This window comes from Lampris incognitus, chromosome 2 (assembly GCF_029633865.1).
Source record: "Lampris incognitus isolate fLamInc1 chromosome 2, fLamInc1.hap2, whole genome shotgun sequence".
NCBI classification, from domain to species: domain Eukaryota; kingdom Metazoa; phylum Chordata; class Actinopteri; order Lampriformes; family Lampridae; genus Lampris; species Lampris incognitus.
In genome coordinates this window covers 145,797,395-145,824,296 of record NC_079212.1, presented here as the reverse complement: position 1 = coordinate 145,824,296, position 26,902 = coordinate 145,797,395, and the positions used below count along the sequence as shown (strand labels likewise).

General features: G+C 45.4%; 1 protein-coding gene across 1 annotated transcript in view; it reads left to right on the top strand.

Moving 5' to 3' along the window:
- The window catches only part of megf6b (multiple EGF-like-domains 6b), a 238,777-nt gene that overhangs the window by 182,927 nt on the left and 28,948 nt on the right, over positions 1 to 26,902 (top strand). The window contains exons 22-29 of the mRNA XM_056273072.1: positions 838 to 969; positions 1,853 to 1,981; positions 2,301 to 2,429; positions 4,464 to 4,592; positions 6,913 to 7,041; positions 17,152 to 17,280; positions 19,365 to 19,493; positions 24,189 to 24,317. Of these exons, the coding sequence (XP_056129047.1) occupies positions 838 to 969; positions 1,853 to 1,981; positions 2,301 to 2,429; positions 4,464 to 4,592; positions 6,913 to 7,041; positions 17,152 to 17,280; positions 19,365 to 19,493; positions 24,189 to 24,317 (1,035 nt within the window). The remainder of the gene's footprint in view (positions 1 to 837; positions 970 to 1,852; positions 1,982 to 2,300; positions 2,430 to 4,463; positions 4,593 to 6,912; positions 7,042 to 17,151; positions 17,281 to 19,364; positions 19,494 to 24,188; positions 24,318 to 26,902) is intronic.

The following is a 26,902-nucleotide window of genomic DNA, read 5'->3' as shown; positions in this document are numbered from 1 at the left end:
AGTGTTGTCTGTAGTGTTGTCTGTAGGTTTATGTGTAGTGTTGTCTGCAGTATTGTGTGTAGTGTTGTCTGTAGGTTTATGTGTAGTATTGTCTGCAGTATTGTGTGTAGTGTTGTCTGTAGTGTTGTCTGTAGGTTTATGTGTAGTGTTGTCTGCAGTACTGTGTGTAGTGTTGTCTGTAGTGTTGTCTGTAGGTTTATGTGTAGTGTTGTCTGCAGTATTGTGTGTAGTGTTGTCTGTAGTGTTGTCTGTAGGTTTATGTGTAGTATGTCTGTAGTAGTGTCTGCAGTATTGTGTGTAGTGTTGTCTGTAGTGTTGTCTGTAGGTTTATGTGTAGTGTTGTCTGCAGTATTGTGTGTAGTGTTGTCTGTAGTGTTGTCTGTAGGTTTATGTGTAGTGTTGTCTGCAGTACTGTGTGTAGTGTTGTCTGTAGTGTTGTCTGTAGGTTTATGTGTAGTGTTGTCTGCAGTACTGTGTGTAGTGTTGTCTGTAGTGTTGTCTGTAGGTTTATGTGTAGTGTTGTCTGCAGTATTGTGTGTAGTGTTGTCTGTAGTGTTGTCTGTAGGTTTATGTGTAGTGTTGTCTGCAGTACTGTGTGTAGTGTTGTCTGCAGTATTGTCTGTAGTGTTGTCTGTAGGTTTATGTGTAGTGTTGTCTGCAGTACTGTGTGTAGTGTTGTCTGTAGTGTTGTCTGTAGGTTTATGTGTAGTGTTGTCTGCAGTACTGTGTGTAGTGTTGTCTGTAGTGTTGTCTGTAGGTTTATGTGTAGTGTTGTCTGCAGTACTGTGTGTAGTGTTGTGTGTAGTGTTGATATTGTCGCTGTGTGTTGTTTGGCAGCCTGTGACGCTGGACGCTGGGGGGTCGACTGTGCAGGAACCTGCGACTGTCAGAACGGAGACGGCAGCTGTGACGCCGTGAGCGGCCAGTGTACCTGTGAGGCTGGCTTTACTGGAGCCCACTGCCACCAGAGTAAGTGCTGATCTTTTCCCCTGCAGCTTTCACTGCACAATCTGGTTGTGTTGTAGCTCATCTTGAGCTTGTCGTTTTGCTGTTCGTTTGTTCGGTTCTGTCTGTGGTTGCTTTTAGATATTTTCATAAACCGCTTGAGAGGTTTTGCTTTTGAAATCTTGGCTTGGTCAAATTCAAAATTTGTATCAATAAAACTACACCGGTGTCCGGGTAGTGTAGCGGTCTACCACCAACGTGGGGCTCGGCGGTTCGAGTCCCCGTGTTACCTCCGGCTTGGTCAGGCGTCCCTACAGACACAGTTGGCCGTGCCTGCAAGTGGGAAGCCGGATGTGGGTATGCGTCCTGGTTGCTGCACTAGTGCCTCCCTCTGGTCAGTAGGGGGCGCCTGTTCAGGGGGGAGGGGTAAGAGGGGGGAATAGCGTGATCCTCCCACACGCTACGTGCCCCTGGTGAAACTCCTCACCGTCAGGTGAAAAGAAGTGGCTGGTGACTCCACATGTATGGGAGGAGGAGGCATGTGGTAGTCTGCAGCCCTCCCTGGATCAGCAGAGGGGGTGGAGCAGTGACCGGGACGGCTCGGAAGAGTGGGGCAATTGGCCGGGTACAACTGGGGAGAAAAAGGGGGGAAAATCCAAAAATGAAAATAAATACACTAAATATAACTTATTACAAAATCATTACTTTACTTCCTGTGATTATAACCCACCAAGATCACACATTTCCAATCACAACTTGAAATGATTGGTTTTAACAAGTGATTTTAAATGATTGGTTTTAACGACTGATTTTAACGAGTGATTTTAAATGATTGGTTTTGGGGTAAGTCAGCAGTCCAGTTATTAAGCAAGTTAATTGTCAATCGTCGCTGGTCTGAATTTCCCAGAATGCCCGCCGGGTTTGTTTGGTCTCAGCTGCCGCCATCGATGTCAGTGTGCCAACAAGGCGTCATGTGACCATGTGAGCGGCGCCTGCACCTGCCAGGTCGGCTGGACCGGGACGTTCTGTGAGAAAGGTGAGAAAAAGCCCTGGTTGTTACCTCAGGTAACAACGACACACTAATACCAGATCCTGTGTGTGTCTGTGTGGGTCTGTCTGCAGAATGGTACATTTACACACATATGTTGTACAGTGGTATGCAGATTAAGGATTGTTTGTGTGTTTTTTACCCTCATCACTGATTTTTTACCTTTATATCAATATTTTAGCTTCCTCCATCACTTTCCTATTGTCACCTGTTGACTTTATTCAGTTTTCTTCATATTTTCTCATCCGTCTTTACTTCTTGAATTTGGCGGCGCTGTGTGTCGTTTTAAACGCGAGCCTTGTTTCAGCCTGTCCACAGGGCTTCTACGGGCTGGACTGCCAGAGGAAGTGCCTGTGTCTGAACGGTGGCAGTTGTGACCACGTCAGCGGGATGTGTTACTGCCCCGCCGGCTGGACCGGCCCCGACTGCAGCCTGAGTGAGTGGCGGACCCCCGACGTCCGACAGACCTGCAGACTAAGTCAGAGGCCTTCTTGAGGGGTCATAGGGTGTAGGGACACAGGAGGAGGAGAAAGCGGCCACCCTAAACAGAGAGGAAGAAGAAAAGAAAAGAAATAATAATCTCTAAGATAATCCAGCATCGTTGTGTTGTGTTGTGTTGTGTTGTGTTGTGTCACGCCATCCAAAGCTGGCTTGGCTGGCACACATTAGTAAAGTGAAGACCCTCAGTTCAGCAAGACAAAGGAGAAAAAAAATGTAAAGGGGCCGTGTGTTCAGAGATGTGAATAACCCGGGTGGTGTAGCGGGCTATTCTGTTGCCTATCAACACGGGGCTCGCCGGTTCGAATCCCCGTGTTGCCTCCAGCTTGATCAGGCGTCCCTACTGACACAATTAGCCGTGTCTGCGGGTGGGAAGCCGGATGTGGGTGTGTGTCCTGGCCACTGCACTAGCGCCTCCCCTGGTCGGTCGGGGCACCTGTTCAGGGGGGAGGGGGAACTGGGGGGAATAGCGTGATCCTCCCACGCGCTACGTCCCCCTGGTGAAAGTCCTCACTGTCAGGTGAAAAGAAGCGGCTGGTGACTCCACATGTATGGGAGGAGGCATGTGGTAGTCTGCAGCCCTCCCCGGGTCAGCAGGGGGATGGAGCAGAGACTGGGACGGCTCAGAAGAGTGGGGTAATTGGCCGAGTATAATTGGGAGAAGGGGGGGATTAAAAAAAGACATGAATAACAACAACTAATCAGTGAAAGTCAGACAAACTGATTCAGATTTACTAGTCCCATGATGTTGATTTACTAGTCACATTATGATACGTACTAGTCACATGATATTGATGTACTAGGCACATGATGTTGATTTGCTAGTCACATTAGGATATTTACTAGTCACATGATGTTGATTTTCTAGTCATAGTATATGTACTAGTCACATGATGTTGATTTACTAGTCACATGATATTTACTAGTCACATGATGTTGATTTACTAGTCACATTATGATATTTACTAGTCACATGATGTTGATTTACTAGTCATATTGTGATATGTACTGGTCACATGATGTTGATTTACTAGTCACATGATATTTACTAGTCACATGATGTTGATTTACTAGTCACATTATGATATGTACTAGTCACATGATGTTGATTTACTTGTCAAATTATGATATTTACTAGTCACATGATGGTTATTTACTAGTCACATGATATTTACTAGTCACATGATGTTGATTTACTAGTCACATTATGATATATACTAGTCACATGATGTTGATTTACTAGTCACATTATGATATGTACTAGTCATGTGATGTTGATTTACTAGTCACATTATGATATGTACTAGTCACATGATGTTGATTTACTAGTCACATTATGATATGTACTAGTCACATGATGTTGATTTACTAGTCAAATCATGATATGTACTAGTCACGTGATGTTGATTTACTAGTCACATTATGATATGTACTAGTCATGTGATGTTGATTTACTAGTCACATTATGATATGTACTAGTCACATGATGTTGATTTACTAGTCACATTATGATATGTACTAGTCACGTGATGTTGATTTACTAGTCACATTATGATATGTACTAGTCACATGATGTTGATTTGCTAGTCACATTATGATATGTACTAGTCACGTGATGTTGATTTACTAGTCACATTATGATATGTACTAGTCACGTGATGTTGATTTACTAGTCACATTATGATAGTTACGAATCATATGTGTGTTAGTCATACGACTAATTAGTCATGATATAGAATATTCTGGTATTTACTATAACAAGGCTGCAGCAAAGCTGAAATATTCCACGGCTCACCGTTCATTCTAAAAGTATTTTGCGGCGTTCTGGCCAGAAATGATCACACATGGGAAAGTCGGAGTCGGCCTTTCCCTGCGCTGTGCTCTGTATCGTCTGTCAACACGCCGACTCTTCTCCTCTTTTGATGTGCGGAGTTCATCTGAAGGTGATGGTATTGTCTCTCTCCTCTGGCAGCATGTCCGGCTGGTTTCTATGGAGAAGGATGTAACCAGACCTGCGGCTGCCAGAACGACGGCAGCTGCCATCCGGCGAGCGGGCAGTGTGCATGCACGCCCGGCTGGACCGGACCCAGCTGTACTGACGGTGAGCGGTTCATCTAATTATGTCTGCTGGCCAGGAGCTTAAAGCTACCGCCCTGGATCTGCTGGTGTTGCTGGACAGTGTGTGTCCGGTGTAGGTGTGGTGAGGTGGGCGTCTGAGCTGCATCCAGCAGGGCTGTGGTGTCAGAAACAACCGGAAAACCTGGTGGAACCTGACTTTCACTTATGGATGCTGTACTATGTGTTGGTGAAGGTCTTCTACCAGCTTGTTCTATCATACCTGCTGGTGACACACAGCACCTTCATATGTCAGTGTGCCCCTGAGCAAGGCAGTGGAAAGAAGAACTGGAGTTGATCCCCGGGTGCTGCGGCTGCCCACTGCTGCTATACAATATGATGTGTTACACAGACAACACACTCATGTAACCAAACAACTGTACCATGACACACAGAAAGTGTCTTTCTTTCTTTCTCTCTGTCTGTCTGTCTGTCTTTCTTTCTTTCTTTCTTTCTTTCTTTCTTTCGTTTTCTTTTTCTTTCTTTCTTTCTTTTCGCTTCTTCAAACTGTACACTATCTGCCTTGTTCTTCCTCATCTGGCTGCTATGATGAAGATGAAAACAATGTGCACCCCGTCATTTTTCCTGGCAAACTCCTACCAGACACCACCCATCCACGCCACATGCTGCTGCAGGTCACTGTGTGGAGATCTTATGGGTTATACGTTGTTTAACACACACCAGTGACAGATCACAACAGTATCAGAAACCAAGAATGTTTGCAGCCAAGTCTTCACAACTGGAACTTAAATCCCAGCCAGGTTTTATTGTTTACCATTTTGTCTATACAAAGAAAACTGAACTTGGGCTCACAGAAAACCATGACAGACGTGACACGGCCTTTTTAAAGGAGGCAGACTGACCCAGGTCTATGGCCCAGGTCCATGACCTAGGTCCATGACCCAGTTCAATGGTCCAGATCTATGACCTAGGTCCATGACCCAGGTCTATGACCCAGGTCCATGGCCCAGGTCTGTGGCCCACGTCTATGACCCAGGTCCATGACCTAGGTCCATGACCCAGGTCTATGACCCAGGTCTATGGCCCAGGTCTGTGGCCCAGGTCTATGGCCCTGGTCTATGACCCAGGTCCATGGCCCAGGTCTCTGTGGCCCAGGTCTAGGGCCCACGTCTATGACCTAGGTCCATGACCCAGGTCCACGGCCCAGGTCCATGGCCCAGGTCCACGGCCCAGGTCCATGGCCCAGGTCCACGGCCAAGGTCCACGGCCCAGGTCCATGGCCCAGGTCCACGGCCCAGGTCCACGACCCAGGTCTATGACCCAGGTCTATGGCCCAGGTCTGTGGCCCAGGTCTATGACCCAGGTCCATGGCCCAGGTCTGTGGCCCAGGTCTAGGGCCCACGTCCATGACCTAGGTCCATGACCCAGGTCTATGACCCAGGTCTACGACCTAGGTCCATGACCCAGGTCCATGGCCCAGGTCCATGGCCCAGGTCTATGTACATGACCCAGGTCCATGACCCAGGTCTATGACCCAGGTCCATGGCAGGAGACGTTTTTCTGCAGGTTTTCTCTTGCAACCGATAAACTCTGATTTTAATCAGTCCTGCTGTCGCCTGCCTGCCAACAACGGTCTGGTGTTTCTGCACATATAAACACTGAAACGCCACATGTTGAGGCGTCAGCAGAGCAGATCAGTAGACCTACCGGTCCCGGTACCTCAACTTTGATTCGAGTGTAAATGAAGTATTTCATGTCTGTACAAAGATGGTGAAATCTGTCACTTATTTGAAAAACAAGTTTACACAGTAGTCAGTGTGGAGCGTAACTGTTCATGTGCCATGTTTGATGCCGGTTTTGCACACTGCTAAATCCGTGAAGATCGCAGTTTTTAATGCACATTCAGTTTTTTAATTGTGATCAATAAGAATACACCAAAACAACCCGATATAAAAACAGTTTCTTTCTGCGGTAAGTAAGCTGCTAACATCTACTTCAGCATCTCTGATATGTATATCCTCTGCACCACTGCACCTCATCACCTCTTATTTCACCTGTGTAAGTCCATCCTTATGTATATATCTGAAGATTGTTGTGTTGTAGTGTTGTTATTCTATGTTAAGTACACTGAGAGAGCCACGAAGCCAGAGTCACATTCCATGTAGTGCAATCCCACATGGTCAATAAACATGATTCTGATTCTGGTTCTGATACGAACAGACTCCAGTTTTTTCCTTCGTCCTCACGATGCTTATATAAGCGTGACCGGGACAGACCTCGAGTATGATTTAACATATACGACGACATGATGCTCACATTACAATTTTATCTTTTCACTTTCCCAGAATGCCCTGTGGGTTTTTACGGAGCAGACTGTCGCCATCGCTGTTTGTGTCAAAACCAAGCTTCCTGTAACCGGACCAGTGGAGCGTGCACGTGTGCCAGTGGATGGACGGGCACGGCCTGCGAGCTAGGTAGGTCTGCAAAGAGCATCTCTGACTCATATTATTATTATTATGATAATGATTATTATTATTATTATTATTATCCATCCATCCATTATCCAAACCGCTTATCCTGCTGTCAGGGTTGCGGGATGCTGGAGCCTATCCCAGCAGTCGTTGTGCCGCAGGCGGGGCAACACCCTGGACAGGGCACCAGGCCATCACAGTACAACTATAAAATCATTTTCCGTTATTTTCAAATCCAGATTCCTCCAAATAAAACTGCACAGCACAACCGGGGGCAATAAAAAGTCAATTTCAGCTGTGATGTCAGCCAAGCTTGGTACAAATAAATAGTTACAGCACACTTTGCAGAAGGTTAAAGTCATTGCAAGAGGAAAACAGCTCACAACGGGCAATCGGGTTGCACAACAACTCTTTCCCACAATAAAAGTTGTGTAGTGTTGTTCAGGAGTAAGTTCGGTAACCTTTAGATGTGAAGTCAAACTCGTGACAAACGTATATCAAATGTTTGGTCCTTGATGGCGGTACTACAGACACTCTGGCAGTGAACGGGTTGCGGTTATGTTTCAGACAACACCTTCTTTACAGTAAAGTACAATACAACACATCACTCTGAATATTTTCTCGAGGATGACTTTTTGTTTTTGACCCCCCCCCCCTTTTCTCCCCAATTGTATCCGGCCAATTACCCCACTCTTCTGAGCCGTCCTGGTCACTGCTCCACCCCCTCTGCCGTTCCGGGCAGGGCTGCAGACTACCACATGCCTCCTCCGATACATGTGGAGTCACCAGCCGCTTCTTTTCACCTGACAGTGAGGAGTTTCACCAGGGAGATGTAGCATGTAGGAGGATTATGCTATTCCCCGCAGTTCCCCCTTCCCCCTGAACACGCGCCCCGACCGACCAGAGGAGGCGCCAGTGCAGCGACCAGGACACATACCCACATCCGGCTTCCCAACCGCAGACACGGCCAATTGTGTCTGTAGAGACGCCCAACCAAGCTGGAGGTAACATGGGGATTCAAACTGGTGATGCTTGTGTTGGTAGGTAACAGAATAGACCGCCACACTACCCAGATGCCCGAGGATAATAATAATAATGATATTATTATTATGCGATTATATTATTATATTATACTTTACTATTATCATGATTCTTATTATTATTATATGGTCCTATTACATGGTATATTATATGGTATATAATATTATATGGTATATGTTATTATAACTGAATTAAAAATACAAAAATATTAGAGTAAATAGTATACTATACTATATACTACATGTGGCATGGTATTGTATGGTAAAAACCCCAGTGTAATTACATCTAACGTAAATGGTGAAAATCAAAACAAACTTTTTTAGCTATCGTGGCATGAGTGTTTATTGAAATACAAGCGTGCTTTATCTGCTGCAAAAGCAGCGTATCTCTCTCACTTAATCAATATTAATAAACATAATCCCAGATTTCTCTTTGATTGTAGCTAAATTTATTAAAAAGCAGCCGTCTATTAGCTGCTCACCATTCATGGCCCATGAGTTTCTAGACTTTTTCTGCAATAAGTTTGATGAGATCATAAACAAAATTAGGTCAACTCCAGCTATTTCTGCAGATCCTGTTTTAGCAAATTCATATCTATAATGAGTCACTGACAGTCCCTGTTATTATAGCTTTTGAGACGATCTCTCTTCATGCTCTAACTAAGCTCATGTCAGCTTCTAAACCAACTACTTGCCTACTTGATCCTTTACCAGCAAAACTTTTTAAAGACCTCTGACCTTCCCTGAGACCTACAATGCTAGACATTGTTAATTTATCACTTGCTAATGGCACTGTTCCCAGTAGTTTGAAGACAGCTGTGGTCAAACCTCTACTTAAAAAACTGCACCTCGATCCAGGGTCTCGTAATAATGATCGACTAGTCTCTAATCCTCCATTCTTTTGTAAAGTACTAGAGAGAGTTGTGTATCAACACTTATGACCCATGTAGAAGAAAACTATCTATATGAACCCTTCAATCAGCTTTCACAGCCTGTCACTCCACTGAAACTGCTCAAACTAGAGTAGTGAAAGATCTACTAGCTATGGACTCTGAGTCCACCTCTGTGCTTCTACTACTGGACCTCACTGTAGCCTTTGACACCATTGATCACTGTATACTATTAGACAGATTAAATTGTAATTTTGGTGTCTCCAGGTTAGCTCTGTCTTGGCTTAAGTCCTACTTATCTGGAAGAACACGTTGTGTCTGCTATAATAATATTCCATTGAAATTCTCTGACATTAAATATGGTGTACCTCAGGGCTCGGTTCTTGGCCCTCTACTTTTCTGTCTTTTTATTTCACCTCTTGGCCAAATTATACGCAGTCATGGAATAAATTTCCATTGCTATGCTGATGATACTCAGCTGTATGTGTTTATAAGGGCTGATGATCATACTCAAATTACAAACTTGGAGGCCTGCTTGACACTGTGAAAAATTGGATGTCACTAAATTTCCTGCTTTTAAATTTGGATAAAACCGAGATGCTGGTCATTGGCCCTGCTAGACACAGACACCAGTTTGATCAAGTAATGATAACAATCGACAGCTCTGTGATTTCACAAAGCGTGGCAGCCAAAAGTCTTGGTGTTACGTTTGATCCACTATTTCCTTTGATAAGCACATTAAAGAAATCACCAAGACTGCCTTTTTTCACTTAGGTAACATAGCTAAAATTTGGTCTTTCCTGTCAATGTCTGACACCGAGACTAATACATGCATTTGTTTCATCCAGACTTGATTACTGTAATGTTCTGTTTTCAGGTCTGCCACATGCTAGTACCAAAAGTCTTCAGATGGTTCAAAATGCTGCTGCTAGAATCCTAACTAAAACTAGGAAATTTGACCATATTACACCAATTCTTGCCTCCCTTCATTGGCTTCCTATCCATGTTGGATCAGACTTCAAGGTGCTTCTGCTGACTTATAAAATCCTAAATGGGTTTGCCCCATCCTACCTGTCAGATCTCTTTAAACCATATATTCCATCTTGAGTTCTCCGCTCTCAAAATACAGGGCTCCTGTGTGTACCCAAAGTTAAAAAGAAGTCAGTTGGTGGCAGGGTCTTTTCCTATTGGGCCCCGTTCTTGTGGAATAACCTGCCTGCTGCCATCAGACAATCAGAGTCTGTTGAGTCCTTTAAATCCAAACTTAAAACTAATCTTTTTACCTTAGCCTACAATTAGTTGCCTTTAAATTGAGTACTTAATGACCTGTACTGCATGGTGGGTCAGTTTCTGTCTCAATGAATTAACCAACCACTGTTCTGCCGACAAGATTATAGTGTATAGATATTGACTATTGCAAACTGTTCTTTTCTTTCTCTCTGAATGATGTATTTTCCTTTCTTTATACTACAACATACGTACAGCAGACTCCTAGCGGACAAATTGGCTGCCAACAACAGGGGTGGTTTATTTAGGCTCCACACCTGCCTCTATATACCACCTTTTCTTGCCATTTTTGTCTACCTTTGTGTGTGTGTTGCTGAGTGTCTTTCAACCATCTCATCCTGATTCAAAGGAATTTTTTTTGAGGGAATTTCCCCCTTTTTCTCCTCAATTACCCCACTCTTCTGAGCCATCCCGATCGGTGCTGCACCCCCTCTGCCGATCCGGGGAGGGCCGCAGACTACCACATACGTCCTCAGATACACGTGGAGTCGCCAGCCGCTTCTTTTTACCTGACAGTGAGGAGTTTCACCAGGGGCCTGTAGCATGTGGGAGGATCACGCTATTCCCCCCAGTTCCCCCTCCCCCCCCAAACAGGCGCCCCGACTGACCAGAGGAGGTGCTAGTGCAGCGACTAGGACACATACCCACATCCAACTTCCCATCCACAGACACGGCCAGTTGTGTCTGTAGGGACGCCCGACCAAGCCGGAGGCAACACGGGGATTCAAACCGGCGATCCCCGTGTTGGTAGGCAACGGAATAGACTGCTATGCTACCCGGACGCCCCCGATTCAAAGGAAAACTTAAATGACCCATTCAACAATCAAGGAAAAAGTTACAGACATAGAGAAAAGGGGTATCTCTGCTTATGGCTGTTTTGTTTTTGGCTTATATTTGTTCCACTTGGACAAAGCCTCAGTGTGGGAGAGGATCAAACATCGAATACCTTTGCCAAAATTTCACTCTTTCTGGACGGAATACAACTGAACTATTTTGGCCATGGATACTTGGCAGTTTACTTCATTTGTTGGCAAACGGACAATCGGCATAGTGCGACAAGCAAAGGCCGACATAACAAAGGAAATAGCACATGGTGTGTCTTAAACACACCACTATTTCTGCTTCTGCTTATGCACTTGTGTACATGAAATGAAACGAAATGCCATTTCCCCCAACCCACAGCAGTACAACACAAAGACAACAACACATCCAAAAACTACAAAAACGCACATACCCAAACTAACACACATATCTAAACTAAACAAAAAAAAATCACTGTCCAAGGGAATGAACGCCAACCAGCATGACTATCGGAACCTCCGGTCTGTGTGGGCCAGCAGTTAGCTTAGCCCACGCAGCCAAGTTAGCTTAGCTGCCATCCTGTCAGACCGCCCCTGACGTTTCCTCCTCGGGCGCAGCTCCAGGCAGAGGCCGTGGTCCCTGGGCCCACCGGACGAAGCAGACCAAGCTCTCCGAGCCAATCCAGCGCCAGCTCTCCCAGCCAGGCACCCTTGACACACCTCCCCACACTCCTCACGACGACATCAAAGCACCACAGTCAACGCCAGATGAGGCCGCCGTCAGACCGCCCTCGGTTATATCGGACCTGCCGGTCTGCATGGGCCAGCAGTTAGCTTAGCCTGCCTAGCTCGCCCAGCCGATCCAGTGCCAGCTCTCCCAGCCATCAAGCGAAGACAAAAGTTAGACACAGACATGGACAAAGACACTGCATGGACGTTACTGGGTGAGGCTGCTGCAACCACGCAACCATCTTCCCACACCGGAAGCGGAAGCTTGAATTGAGTGCGCCGACTGACAGTCATCCACACTTGACTATGGAAATGGATACAGCTTCGATTGGGACTGTAAACCAACTCCACCTCAGTCTGTCTGGGGTGTCAGAAACTATTCTTGGCCTCGCAGAAAAGAGGACTATTTGGACTCTTTTTCCTATGGACCCCTTAAAAGTCTCGCCATCTTCTGAACAGCAACATCTCAGCGCCGAGACACGAGGCCCTTACTGCTCACGCTGCACTTACACAAAACGAACGCAGGTATTTTCCAACTGTAAACCATGCAAAGGTAATCTGGGATTTAAAGTCTAAACCGAAAGGAATTCTTGGAGGTCATTTAGATATTGGGAGTATCATACCAAGGGTTGATCAGGTTCAGCATCTGTTGATGGTCTCTAATATGGATTTCCTGGCTCTGAGTGAAACTTGGCTGCACGGTAATATTCCAACAACGATGATTGATGTTCTTGGGTACGCTTGGGATAGAAAAGACATACAGTTGGGAAAAGGAGGGGAAGTCCTGATCCATAACAGAAACACCCTCAAGTGCTCTGAAATTAATCAGGACGCGTTTGGCATTGTCTTGCCACGTAAGATGAAGTTTAGCATTTTAATTCTGAACAAAGTTTGTTCCTGAATTTTTGTTAATACAACGTTGACAATTCACTGTATGAACATGTTTGGACTGATAGATATCCCCCCTCCCATAACATTCAGAGGTATACCATTTAAACTATGCAAGGAAAATAAATAAACAAACAAACAAGTGTACAAATAATATGAAAGAATCATTTAAAAAAAAGAAATAAAAACACTTTGAAACAACAACATGTAGTGATATTACCAATGATAATAACAATGTTAATAATACAAATAATAATAATAATAAAAAATAAAATTTAAATAAATAAGTACAAATAATTAATAATAATATTCAATGACTAATAATAATAATAATAATACTAATAAAAATTTGCCTTGAGGCAATTTTGTAAGTTGTCATATTGGGCCATACAAATAAAATTGACGACTTAAATAAATAATAATCAGCAATAACACCACAAAGGTGACAAAATAAATGAATAAGTTAATGATCATAAGTTGTTGGGGCACTAACAACTCTAGAGCACTGACCTGTGCAGAAACAAGCACAAGAGGGGAGCAGAAACATGTGAACAGTAAGAGATCCTTCCAATACTTCATTTCCAATGCTGCTAGTTACATACATACATACAAGACTTTACTCAGCCATGACGTTATCAGAGCCTAGAGCATCACCTTGACTAAGGAAAGGTTGTCCTATCAATGTCAACCTGTCAGCTGACCCCCTGATAGTACACCTACTCTTCATCCATCCATTATCCAAGCCGCTTGTCCCAACCGGGGTCACGGGATGCTGGAGTCTATCCCAGCAGTTGTTGGGCGGCAGGCGGGGAGACACCCTGGACAGCCTGCCAGGCCATCTCACACACACACACACACACTTAGGGACAACTTAGTACGGCTGAGTCACCTGACCTGCATGTCTTTGGACTGTGGGAGGAAACCGGAGCACCCGGAGGAAACCCATACAGACACGGGGAGAACATGCAAACTCCACACAGAGGACGACCCGGGACGACCCCCAAGGTTGGACTACCCCGGGGCTCAAACCCAGGACCTTCTTGCTGTGAGGCGACTGCACTAACCACTGCGCCACCGTGCCGCCTTTACCTAATCTTCCCCAACTTAATAAAATACAGCATGTCCCTTATCCACTGTGCAAATGTTGGAGGACTAAAAGTTTTCCATATTGTTGGCCACCTGTGTGGCAAAAGACAAAAGACTTAGTTCATTTTTATTTAAAATAAGATGTTGTGTTACCACACCACCTAAAGCAAGGGAGGCTGACGGTTCTAAGGATTTATCAGTAGTTTTGGAAAGCACATCAAATATTAATTATCAAAAATTAGATGAATTATAACATTCCCAAAGCATGTGAATTAGAGTTGCTTGGTCTTGCTAGAAACGGTCACACATTGGGGTCACACTATATTGGATGTGGATTGGGGTAGTTTTTCTTTGGCCCAGTGCAGTTGGTGGAAAAGTACCCCTCCACTCAGAAATGTGTTTTTCTTATGTTTCTGACCCCTAAACATTTGGTCAGTCCTCTTTTTCAGTTAAAGGCCCACAGATGCGGAATAGCCTGTCATAAGAAATAACATCGGGGTGTCTGGGTGGCATGGCGGTCTATTCCGTTGCCTACCAACACGGGTAAGGCGGTTCGAATCCCCGTGTTACCTCCAGCTTGGTCGGGTGTCTCTACAGACACAATTGGCTGTTTCTGCGGGTGGGAAGCCAGATGTGTCCTGGTCGCTACACTAGCACCTCCTCTGGTCTGTCGGGGCCTGTTCAGGGGGGAGGGGGAACTGGGGGGAACAGCGTGATCCTCCCACGTGCTACATCCCCCTGGTGAAACTCCTCACTGTCAGGTGAAAAGAAGCGGCTGGTGACTCCACATGTATGGGAGGAGGCATGTGGTAGTCTGCAGCCCTCCCCGGATCAGCAGAGGGGGTGGAGCAGCAACCGGGACGGCTCAAAAGAGTGGGGTAATTGGCCAAGTACAATTAGGGAGAAAAAGGGGGAAAATGCAGAAAAAAAGAAATAAGATAATTAACTCATTTTAAAACTTTCAGTGCTAAGGCAAAACTATGGCTTAACCAAAGGCAAATGGAGGACAGCTCGGTGGAGTGGTTACCACCGCTGCCTCACAGCAAGAAGGTCCTGGGTTCGAACCCCAAGCCGTCCCAGGTCCTTTCTGTATGGAGTTCGCCAGTTCTCCCCGTGTCTGCTCTGGTTTCCTCCGGGTGCTCCGGTTTCCTCCCACCATCAAGAAGACATGCATGTTAGGTTTAATACTCCTGTGTGTGCCCCTGAGCAAGGCAGTGGAAAGAAGAAGTGGAGCTGGTCCCCGGGTGCTGCAGCTGCCCACTGCTCCTGGTTACATGCAGAAGACACATTTCATTGTAAACATACAACGACAAACTAAAGTGGCTTTCTTTTTCTCTTCTAACAGAGGCAAGTCTGTGAACACGGGTGTACATGGATTTATATAGTACGCATATTTTCATTCCCTTAGTCGTTGTTTTCAGTTATTGTGGTTTTTCACCGCTTCCGGTGTGGGGAGATGGCAGCACGAATTCACGTGTGCGGCAGCCTCACCCAGTACCTGTGTGGGAAGACGGCAGCCTCACCCAGTACCGTCCATGCAGTCTCTTTGTCCACATCTGCGTCTCTAAGTTTGTGTCTTCGTTTGATGGCTGGGAGAGCTGGCGCTGGATCAGCTAGGAGAGCTTGGTCTGCTGCATCCTGTGGGCCCAGGGACCACGGCCCTGCCTGGAGCTGTGCCCGAGGAGGGAACACCGAGGGCGGTCTGACAGGATGTGGAAGCGGGGCAGGCTAAGCTAACTGCTAGCCCATAGAGACCGGCGGTTCCGATAACACCAAGGATGGTCTGGCGGCGGCCTCGCCTAGCCCTGACTCTGTTTTTGGTGTCATCACGTGGAGTGCAGGGAGGTGTGTTGAAGGTGTGGGACTGGGAGAGCTGGCGTTGGATCGGCTGGGAGAGCCTGGTCTGCTGCATTCGGTGGGCCCAGGGACCACGTGGTGGCCCTGACCGGAGCTGCACCCGAGGAGGAAACACCGAGGGCGGTCTGACAGCACGGGGAAGCGGGGCAGGCTAAGCTAACTGCTAGCCCATGCAGACCGGCAGTTCCAACAGTCATCCTGGCTGGCGTTCGTTCTCCTGGACAGTGATTTTTTTGTTGTTGTTTTTTTAGTTTGGGATACATGTGTTGTTGTAGTTTTGGGATGTGTGTTGTTGTCTCTGTGTTGCACTGTTGTGGGCTGGAGGAAACCATGTTTCGTTTCTTTTCATGTGCGCAGGTGCGTGAAATGAAGCGACGGATAAAGTGTTTCTGATTCTGGTTCTGGTTCTGATGTAGTGCCGTGACAAGACGAGCGCTCCTCTGACATCCAGAAACATCCAGAAACACGCCGTGTCTCACCGTCGAGTCAACATGGTGAACGTGTGTGAGGAACGAGACACCTGACAACCTGTGAAGGAAGTGGCAGCGGTGTGACGTCGGCTGGTTTTCTTGTTCACAACCAATAAAGCCAGCAGGGTTTACAGAGTCTGGCCTGGCACGAGGCCGCGCGCCTCAGTAGTGGGTTGGTACTTTTACTGCTGGTACCGTGAGCATGTTGTCTCTCCCTCTAAGTGAATTTGTTCTGACAAATGTCTAACGTTCACAGACTATCAGGTTCAACGGTGGTCTAGTTAAAACGAGCCGAGCTGGTCCGGGACCAGCTCTGAACCACCAGACTTCACGTGATTGAACATGGTAATGATCCAGGCTTGATGGGTCTGGACCCAAATGCAGAAGAACAACATTACCTGACATACAGTAAAATACAGTGTCGGTTTGGACTGGCGTGCTGCAGCAGTTTTTTTACCGTGTCAGGAACCACACAAGTCTGACTCCCATTTTCTCTCTGAGCTCATTTGTTTTTGTCCTAAGTGCTGTAAAATTATTCCTAGGCAGCCAGTATATGTGTGTGTGTGTGTGTGTGTGTGTGTGTGTGTGTGTGTGTGTGTGTGTGTTAAGTATGTAAGCCTGTGTGTATGTTTGCAGACACGTCTGTTAGACCCGTGCTGTCTCCTGCCTGCTCTGTAAACTTCTCTGTCAACCCCAAAACACTCCGGTTGGTTCTCCCTCAGCGGTCTACCATCACACCCTATCCTCCCTCTTCGTCCATTAAAGCTGCTCCCTGTGTGAGCCAGACCCCCACCCCCTTCCCTCCCCCCCCCTCCTCCTGGCAGGCAGGAAAAACTCTAATCCTGCCTCTGGAATGTTTTTTACCCCTTAAACCATGTGGCTTCCACTTCTGGATGCCAGCTCTGAGCCGGGTCCAACCTCAGGTTATTGGAAGAGGTTTTGCTGTCGTCAGCAGAAATGCCAGAGCAAGTTTCCCTGCAGCGTTCCAGATCATGCCATTTATGTCTTCTCTTTCTTGTCTCGTGTGTGTGTGTGTGTGTGTGTGTGTGTGTGTGTGTGTGTGCAGAGTGTGTGGCGGGCCGGTTCGGGGCAGACTGCCAGCAGCAGTGTCAGTGTGCAAATGGTGGCCAGTGCGACAGACAGACGGGCCGCTGCATCTGCAGCTCTGGATGGGTTGGTGAACTCTGTGAGAAAGGTAACTGTCCCTCCTGCATACAGTCACATCTCACTGATACAGAGAGAAACTCTGCCTCCAAGTACACAAGGTCAACGAATACAGTCATGTGCACCACAGCGCCATATCAGCCATGTTTTTGAGACTGTGACACTGTATAGTCAAATAATAATAATAATAATAAATAATAATAAGTGAAGCAGGAGGCAAAACACCATGGCCAGCAGCAAATGCAAAAAAAAACCTGGGAGGACAAAGCAATGTAAGGAAGTACCCGAAAATAATGAGAGACGCAGACGTGGACCAACAAAAGACACAGCAGTGGCTGAGCAGCACCCGGCTGAAAGCAGAGATGGAGGGCCTGATAATCACTGCACAAGACCAGAGCCTGGCAACCAGATCCTGTCGCCATGGCATCATCAAAGATGGAGCAGAATATGTGGAATGTAGGAAGAAACCATCGACCACATTGTCTCAGGCTGCCCGGAACTGGCAAAGACCGTGTACATGTACAGGCAGAACAAGGCAGCAGCACACCTGCACTGGAAGATCTGCAGGAGCTACAAGATCAAGACCACTGAGAAGTGGTACCAACATCAGCCAAAAACGGTCACTGAGAACAATGACGTCACATCCTCTGGGACACGCCCATCCACACTGACAGAGAGATAAAAGCCAACAAGCCCGACATCGTTATCAAGGACAGGAAGCAAAAGAGGTGCATGCTCATCGACATGGCAACACCACCCGAAACCAACACCTCAGTGAAAGTCACAGAGAAGCTGACCAAGTACAGAGACCTGGAGACTGAAACCACCAGGATGTGGGGAAGGAAGACCCAAACAACACCAGTGGTCATCGGAGCTCTAGGACTTATGAAGAAGGGAATGGAAAGTTCACCAACCGTATCCCAGGAAACATCCACATCCATGCAGTCCAGAAGATCGCCCTACTTGGAACAGCCCACATATTACGACGAGGACTGTCAATCAAGTGGCATCTGCCCTACAGTGCCTCAGGTCCATAGTTTGGACCCGGCTCTACAGGATGTAAAACAGGAAACAAGAAAGAAATTATGATAATAATGATAATAATAACTATTAAATATTATTAAATAATAATAATGATAATAGTGAACTTCTGGATCAAGAACTTACCATCTTTACACTAAGATGTGACAAACGCCTACAATGGATGCATCAGCAACCCAGAAACCTGCCCTGAATGGCTCACAACTGGTACCACCTGCCTACTTTCTAAAACAGAAGACACAAAAAACCCTAAAAACTATTGTCCCATCACATGTCTCCCTACAACCTACAAGATCTTAACATCCATCATCACCGAGAGTTTACAAACACCTGGAAGAAAACAACCTACTTCCCATAGATCAAAAAGGGTGTCGAAAAGGGAGATATGGCTGCAAAGACCAGCTTGTAATAAACAAGGCCATCATTAAGGAAGTAAAAACGGGGAAGAAAAATCTGACAACAGCCTGGATAGACTGTAAGAAGGCGTTCGACTCTGTACCCCATGACCGGGTACTAAAATCTCTAAATCCAAGCCGAACCACTGTTTTTCCGACACACACAGAGACGCATTCATATGACGAACACAAGCTGACTCCGCCCCCCTCCCGAAGACAGCGTTGCCAATGATTGCCGCTTCATCGAGTCCGGCCATAGTCGGATCTGACGAGACCGGGGCGCGAACCCCAGTCCCCAGTGGGCAACTGCATCGACACCAAGCCGATGCTTAGACCGCTACGCCACCGCGGACCTAATCATATTATTATTAATAATTATTGTATATCATTGTTTTTTCTTATTATTAATTATATTATTTTTAATTATTTTTATATCATTTTTATATTATTATTATGTTTGCTTCCTCAGGGTTCTCTGGTTTCCTCTCACAGTGAATTGTTCATAGGGTGTGTGTGTGTGTGTGTGTGTGTGTGTGTGTGTGTGTGTGTGATGTGATGTGATGGACTGGTGACCTGTCTGGTGTGTGTCTCCCTGCACTTCTGTTGTGACTGTAGATGAAGAGTGAATGGATGAATGACCCCTAACATTGTGTGCCTCTCTCCTGCCCCCGGTGGTCAGCGTGTCAGCCAGGTTGGTTCGGTTGGGGCTGTGGGGAGCGGTGCCGCTGTGAACATGGCGCTGTTTGTCACCACGTCACCGGAGACTGTCAGTGTCCACCGGGCTGGAGAGGAAAGCTTTGTGGTAAAGGTAAAAACACATTTTAATAGTAACAGGTGCTATTTTAGCTGTATGATACAGGGTGTATGATACAGGGTGTATGATACAGGGTGTATAATACAGGGTGTATGATACAGGGTGTATGATAACAGGGTGTATGATACAGGGTTTATAATACAGGGTGTATGATAACAGGGTTTATAATACAGGGTGTATGATACAGGGTGTATGACACAGGGTGTATGATACAGGGTTTATAATACAGGGTGTATGATACAGGGTTTATAATACAGGGTGTATGATACAGGGTTTATAATACATGGTGTATGATACAGGGTTTATAATACAGGGTGTATGATACAGGGTTTATAATACAGGGTGTATGATAACAGGGTGTATGATACAGGGTTTATAATACAGGGTGTATGATAACAGGGTTTATAATACAGGGTGTATGATACAGGGTGTATGACACAGGGTGTATGATACAGGGTTTATAATACAGGGTGTATGATACAGGGTTTATAATACAGGGTGTATGATACAGGGTTTATAATACAGGGTGTATGATACAGGGTTTATAATACAGGGTGTATGATAACAGGGTTTATAATACAGGGTGTATGATACAGGGTGTATGACACAGGGTGTATGATACAGGGTTTATAATACAGGGTGTATGATACAGGGTGTATGTTACAGAGTGTATGATACAGAGTGTATGATACAGAGTGTATGATACATGGTGTATGATACAGGGTTTATAATACAGGGTGTATGATACAGGGTTTATAATACAGGGTGTATGATACAGGGTGTATGACACAGGGTGTATGATACAGGGTTTATAATACAGGGTGTATGATACAGGGTTTATAATACAGGGTGTATGATACAGGGTTTATAATACATGGTGTATAATACAGGGTGTATAATACAGGGTGTATGATACAGGGTGTATGATACATGGTGTATGATACAGGGTTTATAATACAGGGTGTATGATACAGGGTTTATAATACAGGGTGTATGATACAGGGTGTATGACACAGGGTGTATGATACAGGGTTTATAATACAGGGTGTATGATACAGGGTGTATGATACAGAGTGTATGATACAGGGTGTATAATACAGGGTGTATGATACAGGGTGTATGATACATGGTGTATGATACAGGGTGTATAATATAGGGTGTATGATACAGAGTGTATGATACATGGTGTATGATACAGGGTGTATAATACAGGGTGTATGATACAGAGTGTATGATACAGAGTGTATGATACATGGTGTATGATACAGGGTTTATAATACAGGGTGTATGATTCAGGGTTTATAATACAGGGTGTATGATACAGGGTGTATGATACAGAGTGTATGATACATGGTGTATGATACAGGGTTTATAATACAGGGTGTATGATACAGGGTGTATGATACAGGGTGTATGATACATGGTGTATGATACAGGGTTTATAATACATGGTGTATGATACAGGGTTTATAATACAGGGTGTATGATTCAGGGTTTATAATACAGGGTGTATGATACAGGGTGTATGATACAGAGTGTATGATACATGGTGTATGATACAGGGTTTATAATACAGGGTGTATGATACAGGGTGTATGATACAGGGTGTATGATACATGGTGTATGATACAGGGTTTATAATACAGGGTGTATAATACAGGGTGTATGATACAGGGTGTATGATACATGGTGTATGATACAGGGTTTATGATACAGGGTGTATGATACAGGGTGTATGATACATGGTGTATGATACAGGGTTTATAATACAGGGTGTATGATACAGGGTGTATGATACAGGGTTTATAATACAGGGTGTATGATACAGGGTGTATGATACAGGGTGTATGATACAGAGTGTATGATACAGGGTGTATAATACAGGGTGTATGATACAGAGTGTATGATACATGGTGTATGATACAGGGTGTATAATACAGGGTGTATGATACAGAGTGTATGATACATGGTGTATGATACAGGGTTTATAATACAGGGTGTATGATACAGGGTGTATGATACAGGGTGTATGATACAGGGTTTATAATACAGGGTGTATAATACAGGGTGTATGATACAGGGTGTATTATACATGGTGTATGATACAGGGTTTATAATACAGGGTGTATGATACAGGGTGTATGATACAGGGTGTATAATACAGGGTGTATAATACAGGGTGTATGATACAGGGTGTATAATACAGGGTTTATAATACAGGGTGTATGATACAGGGTTTATAATACAGGGTGTATGATACAGGGTGTATGATACAGAGTGTATGATAACAGGGTTTATAATACAGGGTGTATGATAACAGGGTGTATGATACAGAGTGTATGATAACAGGGTTTATAATACAGGGTGTATGATAACAGGGTGTATGATACAAAGTGTATGATAACAGGGTTTATAATACAGGGTGTATGATAACAGGGTGTATGATACAGGGTTTATAATACAGGGTGTATGATAACGGTGTATGATACAGGGTGTATGATACAGGGTGTATGATACAGGGTTTATAATACAGGGTGTATGATACAGGGTTTATAATACAGGGTGTATGATACAGGGTGTATAATACAGGGTTTATAATACAGGGTGTATAATACAGGGTGTATGATACAGGGTGTATGATACAGAGTGTATGATAACAGGGTATATGATACAGGGTGTATGATACAGGGTGTATGTTACAGAGTGTATGATACAGAGTGTATGATACAGAGTGTATGATAACAGGATATATGATACAGGGTGTATGATACAGGGTGTATGATACAGAGTGTATGATACAGGGTGTATGATACAGGGTGTATGTTACAGAGTGTATGATACAGAGTGTATGATACAGAGTGTATGATAACAGGATATATGATACAGAGTGTATGATACAGGGTGTATGATACAGAGTGTATGATAACAGGGTATATGATACAGGGTGTATGATACAGAGTGTATGATAACAGGGTATATGATACAGGGTGTATGATACAGAGTGTATGATAACAGGGTATATGATACAGGGTGTATGATACAGAGTGTATGATACAGAGTGTATGATAACAGGGTGTATGATACAGAGTGTATGATAACAGGGTATATGATACAGGGTGTATGATACAGGGTGTATGATACAGAGTGTATGATAACAGGGTATATGATACAGGGTGTATGATACAGAGTGTATGATACAGGGTGTATGTTACAGAGTGTATGATACAGAGTGTATGATAACAGGGTGTATAATACAGAGTGTATGATACAGAGTGTATGATAACAGGGTGTATGATACAGAGTGTATGATACAGAGTGTATGATAACAGGGTATACGATACAGGGTGTATGATACAGAGTGTATGATAACAGGGTATATGATACAGGGTGTATGATACAGAGTGTATGATACAGAGTGTATGATAACAGGGTATATGATACAGGGTATATGATACAGGGTGTATGATACAGGGTGTATGATACAGAGTGTATGATACAGAGTGTATGATAACAGGGTATATGATACATGGTGTATGATACAGGGTGTATGATACAGGGTGTATGATACAGGGTGTATGATAACAGGGTATATGATAACAGGGTATATGATACATGGTGTATGATACAGGGTGTATGATACAGGGTGTATGATAACAGGGTGTATGATAACAGGGTATATGATACAGAGTGTATGATACAGGGTGTATGATACAGAGTGTATGATAACAGGGTTTATGAATTTAAAAAAAGAAAATACACAGAAGGTTGACTCAGTTCTTCTGGACACAACGTGTCCCGGTGTGACAGATCCGTTTCTCTCAGTAAACGCTGTGTCCAGAAGAACTGATCCAACCTTCTGTGTCTTTAACAGAACAACAAAAGCAAAACTAAACAGAGCGGTGGACGTCTACAACAAGGCAGATGGCTGCATCTGGAAAGACATTTTAAAAAGACATTTTGACTTCTGATGAAGATGACAGGATTGATGAATTGATTGATGAAGGTGACAGGGTGGCACGGTGGTGCAGTGGTTAGCGTTGTTGCCTCACAGCAAGAAGGTCCTGGGTTCGAACCCCCGGGGTTGTCCAACCTTGGGGGTCATCCCAGGTCGTCCTCTGTGTGGAGTTTGCATGTTCTCCCCGTGTCTGCGGTGGGTTTTCTCCGGGTGCTCCGGTTTCTCCCACCATCAAAAAGACACGCATGTTAGAGTTAATACTCCTGTCTGTGCCCCTGAGCAAGGCATGGCAAGATGAACTGGAGTTGGTCCCTGGGTGCTGCACGGCGGCTGCCCACTGCTGCTAGCTACACAGCCAGGAAGGGTTACATGCAGAGAGGAAGTTCCCCACGGGGATTTAGTATACCAAAATAAAAGAAACAAAAACAAATTAGATTTGTATTTGTGTCTGGTTTTGCAGTGTTCTTATCAACGTCTACTTAGACACACCTCCTACTCTGTTGCTCACACCCTCATCTGCATCACATTTCACATTCCTCCTACCTGATCATACCCGCCCAGTCAAACTGACTCCATGTGGCTGGGAGGTCTGGTGACTGGAGGTGGCTCGGAGGTCTGGTGACTGGAGGTGGCTGGGAGGTCTGGGTGTTAGAGGGCGCCGCGTCACCTCAGGCTTCTGTGTTGACACTGATAAGATGGCTGATTGTCATTTCTCTCGTGTCTCTGTGAAACAGCATGCTTGCCGGGTACCTTCGGCTCAGGCTGTCTGCAGCGCTGCACCTGTCCTGCAGGAAGCTCGTGTCACCACGTGTCCGGAGAGTGTGGCTGTCCTCGGGGATTCACCGGAAACGGCTGCGAGCAGCGTGAGTACCGGACACTCAAACTGGACGGGGCAACACTGAGTAGGACCCCAAAAGGTGGAAATCACATTTAACAACTGCAGTAATGACACATGGCTGTCAGAGGCCCACAGCTGTATAGCTTCAGAAATAACAAGAATGAATATAGCTGCAGTTATTTAGCAGCAGGTGCCAAGTGAAATAGAAGGTCGTAGAAAACGATGACTTTTGTGCGGCCTGCTGAGTTATTTCTGATAAGCAGGGATTATAGAAGAGTTAGAAACATGAAGTTTGGTTCAAGCAATGCAGAGTTGAGCAGCAAGGGCCGTGTGAATGTTTATTTCTATTTATGTCATTTATTCATGTCTTCCATACTGGGTGGAGTGGAGTGGGTGGAGAAGAGAGTGCAGGCAGGGCGGAGTGGGTGGAGAAGAGTGTCAGGAGTGATGTGTGACAGAAGGGTACCAGCAAGAGTTAAAGGGAAGGTTTACAAGATGGTAGTGAGACCAGCTATGTTGTATGGTCTGGAGTCAGTGGCACTGATGAAAAGACAGGAGGAGGAGCTGGAAGTGGCAGAGATGAAGATGATAAGATTTTCATTGGGAGTGATGAAGAAGGACGGGATTAGGAAGGAGTATATTAGAGGGACAGCTCAGGTTGGACGGTTTGGAGACAAAGCAAGAGAGACAAGATTGAGATGGTTTTGGACATGTGTGGAGGAGAGATGCTGGGTATACTGGGAGAAGGATGCTGAATATGGAGCTGCCAGGGAAGAGGAGAAGAGGAAGGCCAAAGAGGAGGTTTATGGAGGTGGTGAGGGAGGACATGCAGGTGGCTGGTGTGACAGAGGAAGATGCAGAGGACAGGAAGAGATGGAGACGGATGATCCGCTGTGGCGCCCCCTAACGGGAGCAGCCAGTAATAGCAGTAGTTGTAGTAGTAGTAGTGGTAGTAGTAGTAGTAATGGTAGTAGTAGTGGTGGTAGTAGTGGTAGTAGTAGTAGTAGTAGTGGTAGTAGTAGTAGTAGTAGTAGTAGTGGTAGTAGTAGTAGTAGTAGTAATGGTAGTAGTAGTAGTAGTAGTAGTAGTGGTAGTAGTAGTAGTAGTAGTAGTGGTAGTAGTAGTAGTAGTAGTAGTAGTAGTAGTAGTAGTGGTAGTGGTAGTAGTAGTAGTAGTAGTAGTAGTAGTAGTAGTGGTAGTAGTAGTAGTAGTAGTAGTAGTAGTAGTAGTGGTAGTAGTAGTAGTAGTAGTAGTGGTAGTAGTGGTAGTAGTAGTAGTAGTAGTGGTAGTAGTAGTAGTGGTAGTAGATTCATGTCTTTCATACTGAGCTGCTACGCCTGACTGTGTTCCCTGTGGTGAAAGACACAACATAGTCCTCTGTCCTGCATGTCACTTGCGTCAGTTTTGGACTCCTCAAGAGCTGTGGTTGCGATCAGTTGAACAGCACTACCCACCAATCACGTTATCTTTCCCTCCCTTTTTTTCTCCCCAATTGCATCCGGCCAATTACCCCCCTCTTCCGAGCCGTCCCGGTCTCTGCTCCACCCCCTCTGCTGATCCGGGGAGGGCTGCAGACTACCACATGTCTCCTCCCATACATGTGGAGTCGCCAGCCGCTTCTTTTCACCTGACAGTGAGGAGTTTCACCAGGGGGATTTAGCACGTGGGAGGATCACGCTATTCCCCCCCCCCCAAACAGGCGCCCCGACCGACCAGAGGAGGCGCTAGTGCAGCTAACAGGACACGTAACCACATCTGGCTTCCCACCCGCAGACACGGCCAATTGTGTCTGTAAGGACGCCCGACCAAGTCGGAGGCAACACGGGGATTCGATTGACAGGCCAAGGAGCAGATGTTCTTGGACAAGATGACATACGTCGAGTTGAGGCTCTGCAAGCTCAGAGGAGTGTACATGAGTCGGTATCTATAGTAGAATACTACTTTTGATATTTTACTGATGTCAACACCACCGGCAATTACAACTCTTTGTCTTCGTCTTTGGATATGATGGTCCGTGGCTTCTCTGTGTGTGTATGTATGTTGAGCTGGAATGTACCGTGGACACACAAGTCCTCTCAGAGGACAATAAAGCTCTGTTCAACAAAAATACCTAATCATGTCGGGATCTATTGGTTTACAAGCCAGCATTCGAGGCCTGAGCATGAAATAATCGGCACATCAAGTGCTGGAGTTCTGCCTGACTCGTGATCCAAGCCTGATGTTTGATATTCTCCACTTCACTTCAGCAGATGCTCCTCCACCGGGCCCTACTGTTACAGGTCAGCCCACTTGGAGTGTCTGCCAGAAGTGTAGAGAAATGCCCACAGATGTGGAAAGAAAGTGCTGTGGGCAACATCCCGACTCCTGTGTTTCCATGCTGCCACATATGGAAGCCTATATTTTGCAGGAGGGGGTCCTGCGCCTTACCAGATGGATCTGGAATGATATCCGGGCAGTGGCTGATCTTCCAGACCCAGGGGGAGAGTAGCAGACTACAACCTCTCTGCCACATACCGACAGTTTGTTGTGTGGCACTAAGAAGCACATGGATAATTCAAAGGTTTCATCCCTAGTGGGGTATAGCTGGAGTAGTACCGTATCAGGCAGTAA